The 20,204-nt window shown below is 38.0% G+C and overlaps 1 protein-coding gene across 3 annotated transcripts in view; it reads left to right on the top strand.

Moving 5' to 3' along the window:
• The window catches only part of PHF14 (PHD finger protein 14), a 157,793-nt gene extending 152,825 nt beyond the window's left edge, over nt 1-4,968 (top strand). For 2 of the 3 annotated variants that reach the window (XM_056482924.1, XM_056482922.1), the window contains one exon: nt 4,787-4,968. In XM_056482924.1, coding sequence (XP_056338899.1) covers nt 4,787-4,861 — 75 coding nt within the window. In that variant the 3' untranslated portion in view covers nt 4,862-4,968. The remainder of the gene's footprint in view (nt 1-4,786) is intronic. The other variant, XM_056482923.1, reaches the window with a different exon arrangement.
• Nucleotides 4,969-20,204: the final 15,236 nt, after the last annotated feature.

The raw sequence follows: 20,204 nt of genomic DNA, 5'->3' as shown, positions 1-20,204 counted from the left end.
ACTTAATAAATTCCTTATTTTCCTGGTATATTTTTAGGAGTATTCAAAGTATTTTTACCTACTTCAAACTGGTGTTTTCCTAGCTAGATTTTGTGAGGCAGGAGATGAAATGCCAGTTAGGCATCCTTAGTACTTTAGTCTGTTAGTCATATTATAGGTCTTTTGGGTTAACATACTTTAGAAAGTACTGGTATCAGAATTTGGTCCTGAGTGCTTTTGAGATGCTATTTCTGGATAACTAGCAGAGGCTAGTTTTTGTATTTTGCATATTTTCTTATTTTTCAGATGATTTATAATCTTGTAATATATAGCTGTTTATTAAGTTTAGAATATCAGTTATAGTTGGCAAAATAACCAACATTGTGATGCAACTGTAGATATTACAGGTGTGGTGCAATGAACAGACCTGAGAATTGATGCATGTCCTAGCACAATTAATTAATGTGTGATCTGTTCTATTTGCAGAAGAGTGTCAGATTTCCTGTAGAGTTAAGAATTGTCTAATTCACTGTCATTTTCCAGATACCATTTTGTTAACTAATGGAGAAAATAGAAATTCTCAGACATCTTAAAGGCAATTGGTTGGAGAAGTAGAAAGAGAAAGGGATACTCAAACCTTTATTTCTAGGGTTTGGTTTTTTTTTTTCTTTTTTTCATTCTAGAATTTGTCTACAGGGGAGTATTATGGAATAATTACTACAAAATTAACTTTCTATGTTAGACCAATTATTCTTTGGTCAGAGAATAATGTGATTGATCTTTAACATGCTTTCAAAGGAGATGAAATTGCATCATAGTTTTTCTCAACTGTCAGCTCAAAACTTTAGAATTTTAAAGTCAGACTCTTACCTTTAGTTTTTGTCATATAAAGATATCTAAATATTGAAGTATTCTCATTAACTTCAGCAAAACTATTGAGTGCTTGATACTTCAATAAGTCAAACAATTATGTGGCACATTTTAGGGTCTCATTTCCTCACCCTGTTCTTTTGTTGTGAATCTTAAATGCTCAGCTAGCTAGTATAGACTAAGCAGTGTGAAAGAAGAGATGTCCAATAGTTCATTTGAAAACACATGTAGAGCACACAAAGGACCCTTTAATCCAGTACCTTGTTCAGAGAAAATGTGGGATGCCAAGGCAAAGGATGTAGGGAAACTAAAGTGGAAGGTCCATCTCTCCATCAGTGTCATCAGGATGCAGATGAGGTGTCCAGTCATTCATTGGTGGCTCAGGGACCTCCTGGGCTGGCATTTCAGTTCAGAGTGTTTGGTTTAGCAGCATTTTGTGATGCTCTTTGTACTTTTCCTTATCCCTGTTGGTTTTGTAAATCTGTAATAACATCAGTTCCAGACTAGTAAACTTCATTCATGTCAATATTAAAATAATCTTTGGGCTGTTAAGTGCACTTTTTCAGTAGGAGTAATAATACAGTCTTGAGGCATTCACTTCCCTGGGCTATTACAATTCACCAGACCTGTGCAGAGGCATCTTTTCAGTGAGTGTATTCACTATATGATATTTGAGTCTATGGTTGTCTGTAGTCTCAAAAGATACTGAGACAAGTTTGATTTTTGGCATCCAATGGCAAGAACTGCTTTAAAAGTTTGACTTGTGACATCTGCTAGGAAAAACTACTTTGATTTTAGGATTTTTAGAACAGAAAGCACTAGATGTTAGAGTCATAGGTGGTTGGAAGAAGAATAAATAATAATATAGAAAAGACATGTGAGGTATTATTAAAAATAACATGAACTGAATTTCTGTGGGCAGAAATCAGAATTCAATATTTTGTCTGTTGTGCAGCTGCTGGTAATAGAAACCTTGCACACTGCCATCATGGACTGCTTTTTAAGAGACAGCATGAAAAGAAAAGGTTTTCCTTTGCTATTCATTGGAATTAAAAGCATTATAAGGATGATAGGTGGTAATTACTAAAACAAATACATTAAATATATTTAATCTGCAGTCTGTTTTGCATAATGTCTTGATAATTAAGCTATATAGGCTATGTAGATGAAAATTCAAACAATATCAATGACATTAGAAACTCCAACCATTTTAGTATTCTGTATGTAATCACTGGGCTGCCTCTTGGGCTACTAAAGAAAGATAAAGCATTTCAGAGAAATCTTGCATTGTCAGCAAACTGAAATAATAATGAGTCTTCACATCTTGTAGTATGGTTAATATGTGCTCTAAATTGCCAGTTCAGATCTTCTCCAAACATACTGGCAGTAATAGAACATTTTATATGGATGAATTGTGCATTGGAATCTGCCCACATCAGTCAAATTTATGTTCTGCTGGTAGATTTTGCCTATTTGAATATGTTTTACTTGGTTGAAGCAACAGGAAATCAACAAAGGAAAAATATCAGTTCTGCAAAATATCCCAAAGTTGATGCTTCCATCTGGAGCACTCAACCCAAGCAAATCCTTGAGCTGCCCTCACCAACAGCCATAGTTTCTGCATCTCAGAATACACTGATCACTGCAGCTGCTGCTGTAACCTGGGAGTTCTGCCAGAGTGCAAGCATGACCTTTTGAGCACAGAATTAAACATTTCAAATTTACACAAAGCCAGAAGATTCTCTAAAAAACCTTCATTCATTAGATAAAACTTTTTTGTCATCAAAAACCTCAGGAAGCCAATATTCAGTATTGAGGCTATTGTGCCTTACCCTCTTGTAGTCCTCAGTGGAGGTATGGCCCTGTTGTCTCTGAAATTTCTGCATGCTGCATCTATTAGTAGAGGAGGCCCTAAGCAATATGTAAAGAGTTCTGGGAAAGAATGATAGTGTAGGGTTTATATTCCTGTAGGAGGGAGCACAAGTCAGGACATCAAAATAATGTCAGGTTGTGTGCTGGGGAGGTGGATTAGTTGGCATTGAGGTCAGCTGGGATACAACTGCTGCAGGTAGGGACCTTCAGGAACATTCAGATTTTCTGTTCTTTTATTAACATGTTCTTCTTTAAATAATCTGGCTGGTTTTCCAGAGCAGCCAAAAGTTTCTTTGAGTGTTTTTTTTATTTCACAATATTCTTTAGTCACCTGCAAGCAGTAAGCTTGGTAACACCTTACTCCTTTGTTGTTTGCAATTCTGCCCTGGGTGTTTTCACTTGAATTTTGACCTCTGTGTGTATACTGTACACTGCACTCTGTTTAATATATTCTACAGTTCTAATTTCAACAAATCTTCCTTGTTTGGTCTCACACACATGCATAGACATGTTTTCTCTGCTAAATGGAAAGAGCCACAGGGAGCACTAAGTTTCAGTAACTGAAGAGGTGACGGTCCACAAAGAGAAGAATAAAAGGCTTTTAGTGGTCAGTCATGTAAATATTTCTCACTGCCTAGGCTGTCCCCAGAAAGGGGAGGATTCAAAGGCATGATGGCTTGGAGTGTCTGCTATTTTAATAGAACAAGTAGCTTTTCCCTTTTATTACAGGTCATAACATATTACAAGATCACATTTTTAAGTGAGATTTTCTACCGCTGTTCTATTTTGTGCTGCCCATGTAGTCTTCCTATATATTTTCTACCTCTAAATATTATAGTTATCCTTACAATGCATGCTTTGATGGTGAAAGAAGGGCTAGGATGCAAAAGGATTAAGTTATTTTCCTACTAGAATAAAAATGTTCTTTTAAATCAGGAAAATACACTTTGGGTTACATTCAGGTCCCACCTAAATGTCCCTGGTGTTTGCTTTCTCTCAACTGCTGGCTTGTGATGAGTACTGCTACAGCAGCCAGGATGATTCTTCATTCCAAAATGTCTGTTCATTTCTTTTTTGTGCTATTACAATGTGAAAGATTCTCTGTAAATTGAATTAAAATGCAGACTAGAAAACTGGTCATACTTTGAAATTGTGATAAGGACTGTTCATGATGTGATGAGTTGCAAGTTGCCTTATAAAACAGTTTTCTCACTCTTCCATAATTTATACTTTGGAGGTCATGATTTTGTACTGGACACAAAATAGTATCCATTCCTATGGAAACAGGCATTATGATGTCACTTCATTTTTTCACTGAGGTCCAGAGGAGCCCATAGTGAATTATGAGCCTTCTTCTTGGAGCTGAAGCTGTAGAATATTGTAAGCATGCTGCTGCCTGACATGCTCATGTTTCCTATTTTAGACCTGACTGATCTTCAGATAACATATGGTGGTACAAGTAATTGGAAAATTGGCAGACCTGTCAAGAAAATATGCTAGATGGGACAAAAATACGATGCTGCAGCACATAAAGTGTCTCTGAAGTTAAATTTATTGTCTTTTATCAAATGGTGAAGTAAACATACCTGGTCGCAAAAAAATGAAACATTTTTCAATGGCAGGTGCTTTTCAAAAGTAATTTTTAGTACAATGATGAAAGTTCTTGCATTCAAAAGTAATTTAGTGGAACCTCTGGTCAAGAACAAAGGAAAGGTGTGTAATGCTATCTGCTGTAGGCATTTGAATATATTGTCTTCTGTGTGTGATTTAATAATTTCTTTATGTAACTATCCAGTAAAATGGTCAGTAAAATATTTACTCATTAAATTATTCTTCTGCTATAAATGTACGCAATTATACTTGTTTAAATTTCTTATCATTTCTATTTCAACTCTTAAGCAAAATCAACCACTTGAATAAATTACTTTTTCCTTATTTTTATGCTTATTAGTCAGGCAAAAGATGCCAAAAGACTATACAGAATTCCATGCAGCTGCATAAGCAGAAAAAGTATACTTTTTTTCAATAAATTGATTAATGTTCAGGTTTTCATTTTCTTTTACAGGAAGATGAAAATGAAGCTGAAGCAGAAAATCCATCTCAGGAGCTGAATTCGGAACAGAAAAAATCAAAAAAATAGGAGATTGCTGTCTTGTTTGAAATATTTGCAAGTTGTGTAACAGTGGTTATAGTTTCTCATTGTAAAATTAACAAAAGAAGTTCTCAATAAAGTCAATGAAAATTAAATTCATGGTGCACTGGGGAATTAATTAAGTAGCTCCTGGTGATATTCTTGATTACATTAAAAGCTGAATTATCAGAACTGAGTATTTTACCAATAAATTTCTGAAAGCTTTCTGAACACGTTATCAAAAGCTGATGGGTTATTCATCACTTGTAGCACTTACTAAGCAAATAGGGCAATTTTATGTTTTACTCTGCAAAGCAGTGTTATCCTTAAAGGATAGTTATAATTCAGACATATTTTGGTATTTCTGAGCAAGGGCTTTGATTCTTAAAAGTTAGATAAATATGTTCTACTAGAGAAGTTCTGAAATTTCTTCTGATCAGTGATTAAAATAAATGTTTCTGAGGAGTGGGTAGAGGCAAGAAGTTTTTTATATGTATGGTACATTTTCAGAAGTAATTAGTTTTACATTTGTATTGTGATTTTTAATCGGTTGTTTGCTGCATTATACTTTTCCTTGTGTAAACCTTTTCCATCTTCATGTGATCATTTCCTTTTAATGAATGTCAAGCTTTTGTCCTGATTAGGCCATCTTACCCAGGTCTAATTCCCTCATGCCAATCTTTCCATTCTAACAAAATAAAATAACTTCATTCTGTGTCATTAAACCTTCAATCCAGTAATAAATATCTAAAATAACTTTTCTTCCTACAGTCCTAATTTTGTTTTCCAATTTACCTTTGCTTTTTAGCATGTGCAGGTCACTAAATGGGAAAGTACAAGAAATTCAGAGGTAGATTTATAGGCTGATAATTTCACAGATTACAATGAAAAAACAAAAAAAATCTCCCTGATTCCCTATTTGGTTTAAAACAACATTCACTGAAGTCCCTTCAATGAAATTTATCCTGCTCTAGAGAAATTAATTATCTTTAGCTGAAAAAATTTGCTTATTTCCCTACTCTGCTATACTTTAACTGTTACTTTTGGCATTGAGTGTTAAATCAGACTGTAAATAGTGTCAATTCCAAATTTTTTCCTCTCTGTGTAAATTATGTTTTAAGATACTTTAAAAACAACATGCCTGTACTTAAGCAATAACTTTTATGAATTTTTTTCTGGCTTATGAAGTTCAAATGTGTGTAGCTCATGGACAAATTTCAATCACAATTACTCTACAGGAGTTTAATAACACTAGATCTCATTTTAAGGAATACAGCAAATTAACTTTAAAAATAAGTTCAGCATTGGTCCATTTGGTGCAGATCAAGCACTGTAGCCATCTCAGAGAGGAGGTGGAATATGATTTTCTCTTCACTGCAGTGGAAGAGACAGATTTAGGAAAGACAGAAGCAGAATTTTACTGTGCAGGACCTTTGGGACCATTCTCTGTGCAGGGGTGTGAAGGATCACAGGGCAGGGAAAACAAAGAGAATGCTTTTCATTTGCTGCTAACCCAGAAAACCAAAGTTCTCAGAGCTTAGTTTTCATCAGGATTTGAAGAAGGGGCAGACTGTCCAGTGAAACAGACTGAAAGGCTTCTGAGCTTTGAAGGACAGATGTAGTAACTTATAAAAAAAGGTAAGAGAATGAAGTTTTACATGGGGGTTGCACAAAGTGTAATGACAGGGAGTTACTGACTGAGATCAATTGGCCTGGACATGCTTTGACCTTTCAGCTTGAACCTGATGGGCTTGATGTTTGGGTTTATCCTGCCTGAAATTAATAGATGGGACCTCAATTGTACAAAATATTTGTATCTTTATATGATCTTATTTCTGTTCAGTTCACGGCAGCACACTTGTCCTTTTGCTGGGACAGCCCAGGGCTGGAGAGGTGCATGAGAAGAGAAGGGTGGTTATTTGCTGTTCAGGTTTTGTATGAAAATGCATTACTTGGCTCTGGAACACCTGAGTGAGAAAAACTGTTAAAACATTGAAAGATACCATTTGCTTCCATTTGATGCATAATTGTGATGAGCTTTAAAAGAGTATTTCCATATCTTTCATAACTTCTTCAGAAGTTTAATGTGAAAGTATAATTACATAAGTCATACTTTTAGCTAACTCCAAAGTATGTCACCAGAAATCTACAGTCAGTGTTGTTAACCTGTCTCTTGTTTAAGTTATTTACTTCAAAATTCAAATAGACATTTTCACTAAAAAATAATAACCAGTATTTTTGCCATAATCAGTTGGGGTGGAGATTGAGACAAATGTGGCTGAATTTAAATGCAATGCTACCTTCATCCCTGCCAGAAAAATGCAGGAAACAGATTTTAATAATTTATTTGTAAACATAATTTACTTAACAGAGGGAGAGAGCTTTTTAACTGATAAAGATCAAATGGATCACATGAAGGCTATACCAAATAGGTAGTTTTGTTTATTTTGATTCTGTTCTAGTTAAAATTTGCAGCTGAATTGATTTTTTGTGTACTCGAGTTTTCAAACTACCAGTATGAATTACATTGTCATCAGATATTTTTTCTCTTTAGTGTCCAGAGGATTTTTTTATACAAAGCTCAGGATAAAACAGATGGCTACATGACTCTGACATGATGCTTCCAAGTGTTACTCTGCAGCAGAACTAAGGTGTAAACCTGATGCAGGATACTGTGATTTTTATTAAAGGTGTGTCCATGCTGCAGTCAAACACAAGCCAGCTTGGATACTGAAAGCATCCTGGCTCCTGCAGAATGAAGTCCAAAGCTTACCTGAATGAGTTCAAGGCCCAATTTAGAGACAGGAACAGCAACATTTGAGGCAGCTTTAATTCAGCTGGTTGCAGTCACTTTTGTGGAGCTGTGTATTCTTTGTATGCAAATACACAGACACCCCTGTGTACATGTGCCCAAGCAGCCAGTTATAATGTCCTTTTTATTTCTCTTTCCCTCTATTCTGTTATTTAATACTGAGTTACATGCTGTTCTGAAAGTCTAGATGGAGAACTACTTATTTCCCACTGCATCTCTCTCATGCATGACAGTGATGATGCTCCCCAGTTGGGAACTGCAGTTTTCTGGATTGCATTAGTGATAGCTATTTTAGCTAGCTTAGGGGATAATTATGTTTTCTTTGCTTGAGAAGAAACTGTCATTTTCCTCATTTTAAAGCAAATTCACTGCTTTTGTGCAGTTAATGATGGATTGCAGTTGGTTTTTGTTCAGTCCTCCATGTTTGCACTTTTCCCTCCTGTGCAACAGTGGGCTGTGGACAATTTTTTGAACTCCAACACTCTCTTCTATTACAGACAATCACTTCATCCTCAAAGAAGAGCAAATTTCTCTATTACTATAATTTTTTTTCTTAGAAAATAATGTCTAACCTTTCCACTCCCTCATGGGGGTATCAAAAATTTGAGGTGTGGAAGTTCTTGTCAATCACTTAGAGTAATATTTCTGATTTATGAAAGTGTGGCTTATTATTAAATTAATCTCTTTAGTACATTACCTAATTGTTGTCATGCAAGGATTCTTACTCTGAATGCTGTATTCCTACAAGAAACATGGGGCTCCAAAAGATTGATACGAGCTAAAATATCAAAGCTACTTTTGAAACAGATGCTGTTACTTTCCTGTTTGCTGCTTCACTGACAGTGAAATACTTAGATCTAAAATGTTGTGCCAGTCATAAGGATTCTGAACAAAAGCAAATATATCATGGTATTTTAATCCCAGTGTATGTGTAATTTCTTATGACTTAATGAGAATCCACAGTATTTTGGTTTTGTCTTAATGATACATTGAAATGTATTGCTACACTGAACATTTGGTTCTCATTTAGGATCTTTCTCCTGAATAGCACAAATTGTACTGCTTCATGTGCACAAAGTGTCACATACAGTGGCTAATCCTAATACAATATTCATTTTCTGCTCATTTGAAAGTGTTTCTATACCTGTAAATTAAGAAAAATATTTAACATGATTATTCCCTCTCAGGAGCTTCAATATTTGCACAGTAGGAATTTTTGAAGGGAGAAAACCATGCTGACAGAGAAGTATTTCACTTCAGTGCTTCTTCTTATTGCAGTCCCATAAGCTGGCTACCTCTTGGTTGGTTGCTCTGCATCACACTACAGAAACTAACTCTCCCTGACATTAGGCTGGATAGGTTTTACCCTGGTTTTACTCTGAAAAGTGAAGATTGATTAGAAACTGACTCTATTTCACATGACCTAATGAAAACAATTTTTACAATAAGCAAACGACTTCTTTCACCTATCTAAGGCTATAGAGTGAAATCATAGCAGGTAATAAATGTTTCCTCACTGTGAATTCAGTGTGGATTCTGCAGTGATGTTATCTGGGGAAAGAAGTGAAATGCTGAAGGCAACAGCATGAAAATGCATGCAGCTATGGCATAATTCTGATTTGTTTGGAAGAACTATTAATTTCCTTGTTACAAAGCCAAGTAAGAGCAACCCTTTAAAACTGTTGAACCATGAAAGCCATTTCCTTAAGGGTTTTAAATTTGGGAACAGAGTCATGAAATTTATAGCTTTGATGAGATATTCTTTGCCTCCAGTCAGAATGAGAGCTAGATCATTGGTTTCCCAGCATGACACCTATGTATTCTTGTGTGCAGTAGATATCATTAGGCTCATAATAACACAGCTATCATCACATTAACGTCTGAAAGGTTCAGTTTTGATGCTTGGTTTAAGTCTCATTTATACCTACAGCATACAAAGCAGCTGAATAAAAGAAAAAGCTATATCTTACCTATATTGTGCTGCTGTTATGCACTTTAACCAAAAATACAGTAATTTTATGCCTGATCAGATTTTTATTATTTTATTTTTCTTGCCAAGTCATGTTGGTTTGAAGGAGCTGCAGTGATGAACTAATAGCATGCCATGAATGCAGTAGCAGATAATGGTACAGTGAGACCACTTTTTTTTCTGGTGCATGCCAGTAAGGACAGTAGGGGACATCATATACATATTGGCCTAAAAATAGTAATTTTCAGTATATTACTTATGTACTATGTCTGCCATCTTATGGTAGAAGAGAAATGTGTCAGAACAAGCTGATAGCACCACATTTCTTGTATTCTTTTAGGTAAAGCAGCACAGATTGACATGTTCTAGCAAGGCACCAGCAGTTGGAAGTCACATGAAGGAAATACAACTGAAAACAATTTGAGTTTTCACTGCTCTGCTACATATTCTGCAAGTTTCTATTGGAAAAATAAAGGATATCACTTTCCAGCATAAAGTTGTGCAGGTTTTACAGTGAATATCATTGCATTTGGATCAAATAAAATTTGCAGAGGGAGATACCAAGAGAAATCATCTTTTGTTCTGCTCTATGACTGAACAATTGGAAAGAGTTTGGTAGAAGCATCTTTATTCTCATAATGGAAAGAAGAAGTCTGGAGAAGCACCAATGTCTAATAACTTGTGGCAAATTACTCACTACTTTGATCTGAAAGTTTTCCCCAGATCAGTGTCAGAGCTTTCATTTCTGTACATGGGAGGGACACCTGTGGGAGTTCTGGCAAGAGACAGTCTGCAGATTGGGGCTGTAACAGAGTTAAAAGCAGCCAATTCCAGTGGCTTGGAAAGAATAAAATACAAAGACAACTTGAATCATCAGAAGTTGGAAAGGCTACATGAGACAATATTCTGCAAGAGCTTAAAACCCTTGTGGAATAAGAAGCACTAATTAGCAGCTGAGGAGATGGGATTTATAAAAGATAGAGTATAGCAATAAAGTTACCCAGAAGAAAGACTTCAGGATGTTTTCATTTTAGTTGTTTAGTTGCTATTACTTAGTATTTATTTTAAGGATCACTATTTCAATCACCAATATCTGAGTATTTTTGACTCAAACTCCAAACTTCTGTTTTAACATCTTGCTGTGAAAGATATATTATGAAATAACCTTTTTTTTCTTAAATATTTTAGGGATCAGTTGAATTTTTAATGTCTTTATATCTTCATACATCAAACTCTCAAATATTGAATCAGCTGCAGTATTATGCAATGTTTTGTCCCTGAAAAGGAATGCAATTTTCATTCTTAGTTAGTAACTTAATGCCAAGTGGTTAGGTGAGAAATGCCTTTTTCGGCCCACATTTGTCCATAAAAGTATCTTGACTCTTTTTTGAATCCAAGCATAGTGTAGATGATACATGGCATTGCTAAATTCACACTTTAAGCTCCATTGCTCATGTTATGGAATTGTCTTTAATTGCTAAGTAGCTTGACTATGTAAATCTGTGTGAAATCACACCATTGATTCCCACTTTCAGGATTTGGAGTCAAAACAAAACTGAGGCAACCTTTTCTTCCTTGTAGATAAAAGCTTTTTTAGACCAGCCAGGGGAATTGTCACCTTTCAGAGAAGCAGGGTGAGGCAGCTGCCAGCAGGATGGGACAGCAGCACAGAGAAAAGCCTCCTGTTTCCCAAAGCTTTGTTTTCATTGCAGGAGACAAAAGCCAGGCTGAAGAAGTGATGCAGCTTGGATCATGTTCTTTTAGCACATCCCTACCTATTCAACAGTATTTTTTTGGCCTTTGTTAAGAGAGAAAGCAATACAAGATTGCATTGCTGAATGCTTCAGTTATTTAGTAGACCACTGGATTGGGTTTGCATGGCCAAGCTTTGGTGGTGGGGGGGCTTCTGTGAGAAGCTGCCAGAAGCTTTTTCCATGTAAAACAGCCAATCCCTGGCAACTCCAAAGATGGATGTGCTGCTGGTCAAGTCTGGGCCAATTAGAAATGGTGGTAAAGCCTCTGTGATAAGAGATTTAAGGAGGAGAAAAAAAAAATAAATATTGCACAATTGTAATAGCAGGCAGAGAAGAGCAGGGTGAGAGCATGTGAGAGGAACAACTATGCTGACATGAAGATTGATGGAAGAGGAGGGGCAGGAGGTGCTCCAGATGCCAGAGCTGGCATTAAATTCTCTGTAGCCTGTGGTGCAGACCATGGTGAGACAGCTGTGCCCCTGCAGCCCATGGAAGTCCACAGGGATGCAGAGATCCACCTACACCCCATGGGGATCCATGGGGATGCAGAGATCCACCTACACCCCATGGGGATCCATGGGGATGCAGAGATCCACCCACAGCCCATGGGGATCCATGGGGATGCAGAGATCCATTCACAGCCCATGAGGATCCATGGGGGATGCAGAGATCCATTCACAGCCCGTGGGGATCCATGGGGGATGCAGAGATCCACCCACAGCCCATGGAAGTCCACAGGGATACAGAGATCCACCCACAGCCCATGGAGATCCATGGGGGATGCAGAGATCCACCCACAGCCCATGGGGATCCACAGGGGATGCAGGGATCCACCCACAGCCCATGGGGATCCATGGGGATGCAGGGATCCACCCACAGCCCATGGGGATCCATGGGGATGCAGAGATCCACCCACAGCCCATGGGATCCTTCGGGATGCAGAGATCCACCCACAGCCCATGGGGATCCATGGGGGATGCAGAGATCCACCCACAGCCCATGGGGATCCATGGGGATGCAGAGATCCACCCACAGCCCATGGGGATGCATGGGGATGCAGGGATCCACCCACAGCCCATGGGGATCCATGGGGATGCAGAGATCCACCCACAGCCCATGGAGATCCATGGGGATGCAGGGATCCACCCACAGCCCATGGAGATCCATGGGGATGCAGAGATCCATTCACAGCCCATGGGGATCCATGGGGATGCAGAGATCCACCGACAGCCCATGGGGATCCATGGGGATGCAGAGATCCACCCACAGCCCATGGGGATCCACAGGGGATGCAGGGATCCACCCACAGCCCATGGGGTCCATGGGGATGCAGAGATCCACCCACAGCCCATGGGGATCCATGGGGATGCAGAGATCCACCCACAGCCCATGGGGATCCACAGGGGATGCAGGGATCCACCCACAGCCCATGGGATCCATGGGGATGCAGGGATCCACCCACAGCCCATGGGGTCCATGGGGATGCAGAGATCCAGCTGCAGCCCCTGCAGGAGTCCCCCAGCAGAGCAGGAGGATGCCTGACAGGAGGCTGTGACCCTGTGGGAGACTGTGCAGAGAGCAGCCCATGCTGGAGCAGCCTGTCCTTGAAGGACTGCATGCCATGGACAGTGATCCATGCTGCAGCAGGTCACAGGGAGCTGCTGCTCCTGAGATGAGCTCACATTGCAGAGGTTCACAGAACTGTCCCCCATGGGATGAACCCCAACTCCTCTCCCTGAGCAGCAGGAGAAGCCACAGGTGATAACTGGGCATAATCTCCACATGTCTCTGTGTGACAGGGGCAGGAGGTAAAGCTGGAAGAAGGAAAGGGTGGGAGGAAGGTGTTTTTAATGTTTTATTTTACTTCTCATTGTAATTCTCATTACTATCCTACTGTGATTTTGTTAGAAATAAATTCAGTTATTATCTCTAATTCTAGCCTGTTTTGCCAATGATGGTGTTTGGTGAGTGATCTCCCCCAGTCCATATCTCAGCTCATGAGCTCTTTGTTATATTTTCTCTCCCTTGTCCAGCTGTGGAGGGCAGTGATAGAGAGGCTTTGGTGGGTGCCAGAGCCCACTACAGCCACACTGGAGCAGGAATGACAGACCTCCTCTCAGTTACTACTGGCCTTGGGTCCAAGCAGTCACAAAATCTCCTCTGACCAGCTCATGTCCCAGGAGGGAGCTTGCAAACACTCTTTTGCTTGTTGCTACCCACAGCAATTGACACACACTTTTATTGACTTTTGAAAAGCCTTGCAGATGTGAAGAAAGATTCTTAGAATAATCCTTTAAATTTTTTGTAGGTCATCCCCACAGAGTTATCCTTCATGAAGAAGCTTTTAAAGAGAGACCAACTGTATTAAGTAACTTCAGCACCACCTGTATTCAGGTAGTGCTGCCTTACAGGTGTTTTCTGAGGAGTGGACTAGGCTGGGCTTCTGTAGCTTTGCTCTTCAGAGCCCAGGAGCATCTCCCTGGGTGGCTGTGGCAGTAATTCCTCTGGGATCTGCTGGAGCAGTGTGCTGTGCTGTGGCCATGTGGTGACTGCTATCTTGTTCTCCTGGACCAGAGAGTGTAGGGATGAAATGCAGCCTGCAGACCAGTGTGGTAACTCAGTGCCTCAGCCAGAGCTCAGCAGTGGTCAGAGCACCAGAAACTGTGAATTACCTGCACCAGAGCAGGACTGATTTGATGGAGAAAGTCTGGCACCATCAGCAGAGGATTTGGCAGAGGTAATAGTAGTCCTTTAAACTGAACTATCAGTTTTTTCCATTAATACCTGGCAACCACATTTGGTCATCTCATCACTCCATTCTCAGTCTGGTCAGACTTTGCTGCCCACACCTGATTAGGAAGTTTTGGTTTGTTGATGTGGACACCAGACCTGTTATCTTTCCACTTTTCTTCAGGAATAGAATTCTGTGTAACCCCAAAACTGGTTGAAGCTCAAGTAGAGGTAAAGTCTCACAAAGAAGGAAAAACACACAGAGCTCTCATTCTTGTTGGTCTCTGCTGTCAATTTAAATAAGTTTTTTGAACAGTCACACTGTTCCTGCCCTGTAGCCTGGGACTGTCCTTTTTGCAAAGATTTCCTCATCTGGGCATGCAGCCATTGCTGAAATCATTCAGGCTCACTTGATTTAGGTTCCCTTACTGCAAAAGATGACAGTTCCATGTGTTTTCTGAAGGCTGAAATAATTTCCTACCTTCTTGCTGTCCAGTGCTTATTAACCTTCAGAGATTAGCAGAGTTTTGCAGTAGGGCAAAACCCACCTTCTTTCAGGCATGAGAGAAGGCTGAGGATATAACATTTTAACAAGGAAAAAAACTGCAGCTTTGCTATTTTGAAATCTCTCAGGAGCAAATCAGGAGAAACAAACTTCAAACATACCAGTAGAAATACCTCTGCACTCATGATCATGGCCCCTAAAATGGAGCAGTCAATTTGCTGTTTGCCCAAGGTGACAGTGAAGAGCTGGAGAGTTGCAGCAATTAAGCAACAGCTTTGGTATCAGTGCCTTTGAACTTGTATCACTACATTAAAAATCTTGATTTTTTTAAGTAAAGCTATTTTCTTAGCAGGAGCAAAGTGCCATTAGAAGTCAAATTATTATAACATTTGTGAATTATATTTCACCTAGAAATTGTTTTTCCTTTGCTTTCAGGAGCACTGTTTCATCTATGGCACAAGGAAACAAGAATCACTTCTATTTGCCTCTTTCACAATGAATTCTAATTTTACATCACAGCCCTGCCTAGTATATGTATTCCCTAACACCTGATATTCAGGCCTTTTCTGAAAATGATCAATTGCAACTCTAGATATCAATTAAATATTGTATTACTTATATATGCACACATATAAAAATCTGTGTTTGTTTCCTTCAGTTTTGTAGTTTGTGCAGTCTCCATCCTTAGTGGAAAATGCCCTGAACAAGTTGGTCTGATCTCAAGCTGACCCACCTTTGAGCAGGAGGCTCAACTAGAAACCTCCTGAGCTGCTTTCCCATCTGAATTTTTCTGTGATATGCATCTCATGTTTATATGCTTAGCAGCTTGGATGTGCAAACAGAGAAGGTAATAAAACATTTCCATTTTAAAGTCCAAGTGTATCTGTTTTCCCTCTGGGAATGTGAGGGAAGATGTCACTTTCCAGTGCAAGAGCTTCTCATGCATTCAGCTGCCCAGCTTTGAGCAGAATCCAGGCACTGCCCTGGGCTCTGCCTGTCCAGGTGGGCTCCTGGGGCTCACACAGATGCTGCCTTCTAAAGCATTCCTGCTTCTAAACATTAATAGCAGATTTTACTGCTCCATTTCAGAGTGCACCAGCAATTTGGGTATTTGAGTTTATTGATTTAATTCAGTTTACTGTTTATTTTCTTTTAAGTCATCAGAAATATCTGATAATGGAGATAGATTTGAGGATTTGGGTTCAGATGTTTTTTAACTTTTTTTTTTTTCCTTAAATTTTCTACTCAAACATATACAGACTTAGGTGAAGCTTGTGGAGCTCAAGCTGGCACAATTAAATGGCACTAAGCTCTGGCAGTGATAAGGACTTCAAGAACTTTTTCCAATTCTCTTGTGCTTGAGTCCTGCTCTACTGACCACCAGTTCTGTATTTTTGAAAGTCAGTGGCCTCTGGACTTTATCACAAACCATACTAGCTTAAACTTGCAAGATGATACATACATGGCAGTCCCCAAGATAAACCTTGGGGGGGATTAATATTTCTGAGTTTATGATCAGTTTGCAGGAGGACAGTGTTAAATTTTATTTTTCTTCTATTGTTCTTTTCTTTTTTTACTTCTGCCAAGGTAATTCTTTTTATATCTCTTCAGTTTATCTCTCACCATAGATGAAACAACTGATTAATACCAAGAAAAACAAAAAAAAAAGGATAAAGTTATAGCAAAAAAAATAATTTCACCTTTGGATGATCATTTATTAGAGAGTCCATCCATGATTTATATAGCATGTTAATAAAGACTAAGGGTGTAATATTTATGCAAGGAAAGCAGTGTGGCATAAGGTGGTAATCCTCCAGTGAAGCAGTAAGTTCAGGAGCTCCAACTCATCAGAAGCCATTTGACATCTTTCCCTTGGGCCAGGTCAACTGGAACTAAAAGCATTGCAAATGTCACATCCTGAGGCTGGTGAAGGCAGAAGTGACACACATTTACAAGCCTGTGCTGGCTGGCTTATCTTTGGAGCACTATTGATTACCTCATAGGAAGAGGCTGTATATTCTTTCCCTTCTGCCAGAGGGAGGTAAGTTATGTGGGCACAAGTAATGGAAACAGTGAATTTGAGGGAGATCTATAGTGAAGTAAAGTACAGTGGACATGCTGACGTCAAGAAAGGTGCTGTGATTAAAAAAAAGAGGGGAATGATCAAACCAAGAACTCCAGTGAGTTAACCTGTGTTAGTATGGCAAGTAACAAAGCCAAATGACAAATTATTATACCAATTATTATACCAGCTGTCCCATTTTGTCTTTCTAAATTGTTCTATACCCATGTCCTTTGCAAAAAATGTTCTGATTTCCTATGTCTTTGTAAGTGCATCACCATGGCAGAAGGGTGGGGGTCATATGTCTTCTCATAGGCTTCACCTAGAAAAGTTCTTATTTTATTGATACAATTGTCTTTTTGGGGACATAGAACTTGGGAAATGTTTAAGTGTTCTGTTCCTGCAGAAATGGTAATGTAGACTGCTAATAGTAAGAAAAACTAGATATTTCATGACAACCTATCCAACCTATTAAAATTCCAATTAAAAATAATTTAGCAATTTTTGTCATAAAATGACATTGTACTATGATAGAACTCTAATCAAATTACAATTATTTTCATTTGGCATTAAAAGACATTACAAATTCTTGCTGTTTATCAACTTAACTTTGCTAATTGAAGGAAATGGTTTGTGTGTCCTTTAGTGGATATGCAAAGCACATTTGTATTGCCAAATCAGCCTTTTCAAGATGCTGCATAGTAGTAGCTGTTGAATGGCTACAGAATGATTCTTTTCTATTTAAAAACTGCTTCTTCCATTTCTTTTCTTGTTTAAAACCTAATTTAACCTGTTGATTCAACTTTTATTCATAGCAAAGTAAGTGAATAAACCTGACAACAATTTTTTAATGCTAATTATATAAAGTAAGCAAAGAGGTGCATAATGACTAAAGACAGAACATACTCACCCTATGGTATATTCACATATTTTTACTATGCCTGTCCATAGACACTCTATACAATAATAGGAGTGTTGTAATGAGAAATGAACATCACGTTTTTGTTGCATATAGCAAATATCCATTTAAATTCCAAATAAATTTCACAAATATGTGAGAATTTTGCTTGCTTGCAATGTTGGGGAAACATTTGCAGTGTGTGTTTCTTAGTGTGAGTCTGATTTTTTTTTTTAAGTTTTGATCTATAAAATTACTTCAACCTTCTGTTTTGACATTAGACATTTCTTAATTTTGCAAGTCACTACACACAAAAGAGTTTTCACTCCCATGTGAGAGAATTCAGCAGAGACTAATTTTAATGTCATCAAGTATTACAACAAAACATTTTGATTTCAATACTGCCTGTCCCAGCAGGAAAGCTCTTATTTCTGAATTCCCCATGGAACTAGCTCTTGTACTTGCTAATTGCTGTACCACTTCCCTGAAGCTTATCATCACTGAGGTCTAAGTTTCTCACAGAGAACTTGACTGGAAACAAACATTCAAATAAAGCATATTTTCCATTAAAAACTAGTAAATTATAGTCCACGTTCTCATAATGCCTGTTATCCTGTAAATATGTGCACAAAGTAATTACACCTGGAACTGCAATAGGAAAGGCAGTCTGGTGATGCCTTCTGACTTACCACTTGGATGTTTGTTTAGTAGCACAGCAGGAAGAGCCTTGTTAGTCATATACAGAGTCTGCAGTCAGGTTTTGATTATTAAACTTAAATGTATGCTTGTATTTGAACCTGTTCCAGGGCAATCTGTTTTTAACTGAATAACATGTAAAAAATCCAAGCAATTTTCCCACATTGATTAATGATTAATTTCTGAGGGCTTTTACATAGAGCATGCAATTAGTACAAAATAAAAAGCTATTTGCATAATGGGGATGTTGTATTAAATTAGATCATGTTCAGGCTCTGATTATGCCTTATAGCCCAAGTTTTTTTATACTGAATAGCATCAAAATCACATAAGGTTGAATTTTTTGTTTCATGTGGTAAGTATACCAGATCATGTAAAGCAATAAGAAACCAGAAATGTTTAAAAAATACTGTATATGCAGATGAAGGATAGCAGTGTGTTCTGGTTTCAGACTAGAGGCAGTCTTTAAGTCAACATATCATACAAGATATGGCTGGTTAAATTCAGAATATAAATGACTGCTACAATAAGTAAAATAAGGATTTGATTAAGAAGATAATTTTTTTACAAAGACAAGAGTGTGCAGGTTCCTATTACAGCAAGGAAATTTTGGATTCCATGCCAAAAGGTCTGATAAATCAATAGATAAAATGAAAGGACTTAATGAACTTGCTTTCATAATATCTCCATCATCCAAAGACTCTCTTTTCAATATGGAAATGCTGCATCCAAGTAGCTGCAACTGCTGAAGAGTTCTCTTGACATGACAGGAACTACACCTTACCACACAGTCACACTGGCTATTTGTGTAACCTTAGGTACACATTTTGTTATATTCACTAGATAAGTGCTACTAAATCACATCTCAAACTCATTCCCAAAATGTTCTCTACATTGTCATGAGGATTTTATGCATAAAGATAAATATTTGAGGTTTTTTCCCTGTATCTTCTCAAAGGTTGGAAAGACCAATTGATGTTCCATTAATGACTGAAAATAGGAGAAATCTGATGAGCTTTGTATCTGGAATAATACCACATTAAATAACAGTATATCGTGTTTGAATGGTTATAAGAGTTGTACTGGTAGGTAAAAAAGAAATTATTTTCTGTTCATTGTTCAGTCTTAGCAATAAATTATTCTTTATTGAAAAATAAATAGAATTTTACTACCTAATTCCTCTTATTGGTAGAACATTGCCATCGCCTTTTTCATGTTTCACTGATCTTTAAATGGCGCACACAATATTAATAAGTTTAAGGGTTATTTTCAAGGAGAATTTTTGTATGTACTGCCTATCTTTTTTTTTTAACAAGGAAGCATTTTCTGCTTTCAAGGCTGGGCTTACTCTACCTCTTCTTTCAGGTCTTTTGCTATTAAAGACATCATAAAATTGTCCATGTGCCATTTCAAGGAACAGCTGTAGGAATCTTTTTCAAGTAGGTTTCATTCTTTAGCTCTGGCATTTTGATACAAAATGCTGAATTGTGAAGCTCTTCTTTGATGTGTGTTGAGCATGGGTATCTTTCAGCATAGTCATATCAAATCCTTCCTCTTCTTCTGACACTGCACTGACCCGTGGTGATTTTTTTTCATCCAGCCCTTGTAATTTTGAATGGGTTTGTCTGGTCCTGTTTAAGCTTGCTTATATCTTGGCTGTAGCAGTGATTCAGACTGGCTTTGAAGAGCTGCTGTTTATGCATCAAATAGATAAATGCTTTAATAAATGCCTAGAATGCACTGTGCTTTCATCCTCCCTTATTTCCAGGACTCCCCAGAGGTCCTGGTTTTGCTCTTAATTTGCTTCATTCTTATGAGTCTTCATTGGACAGCCTCTAATTCATGATGAAAAACACTGTACCATGTGCTGATGGTTATATATAGATATGGATTGGTTCTTTTTCTTCCTTCAGGGAATAAGCTGCA

Source organism: Oenanthe melanoleuca, chromosome 2 (assembly GCF_029582105.1).
Source record: "Oenanthe melanoleuca isolate GR-GAL-2019-014 chromosome 2, OMel1.0, whole genome shotgun sequence".
NCBI lineage: Eukaryota > Metazoa > Chordata > Aves > Passeriformes > Muscicapidae > Oenanthe > Oenanthe melanoleuca.
The sequence above is the reverse complement of the archived record's forward strand: the minus strand, read 5'-3'. Positions and strand labels throughout refer to the sequence as shown.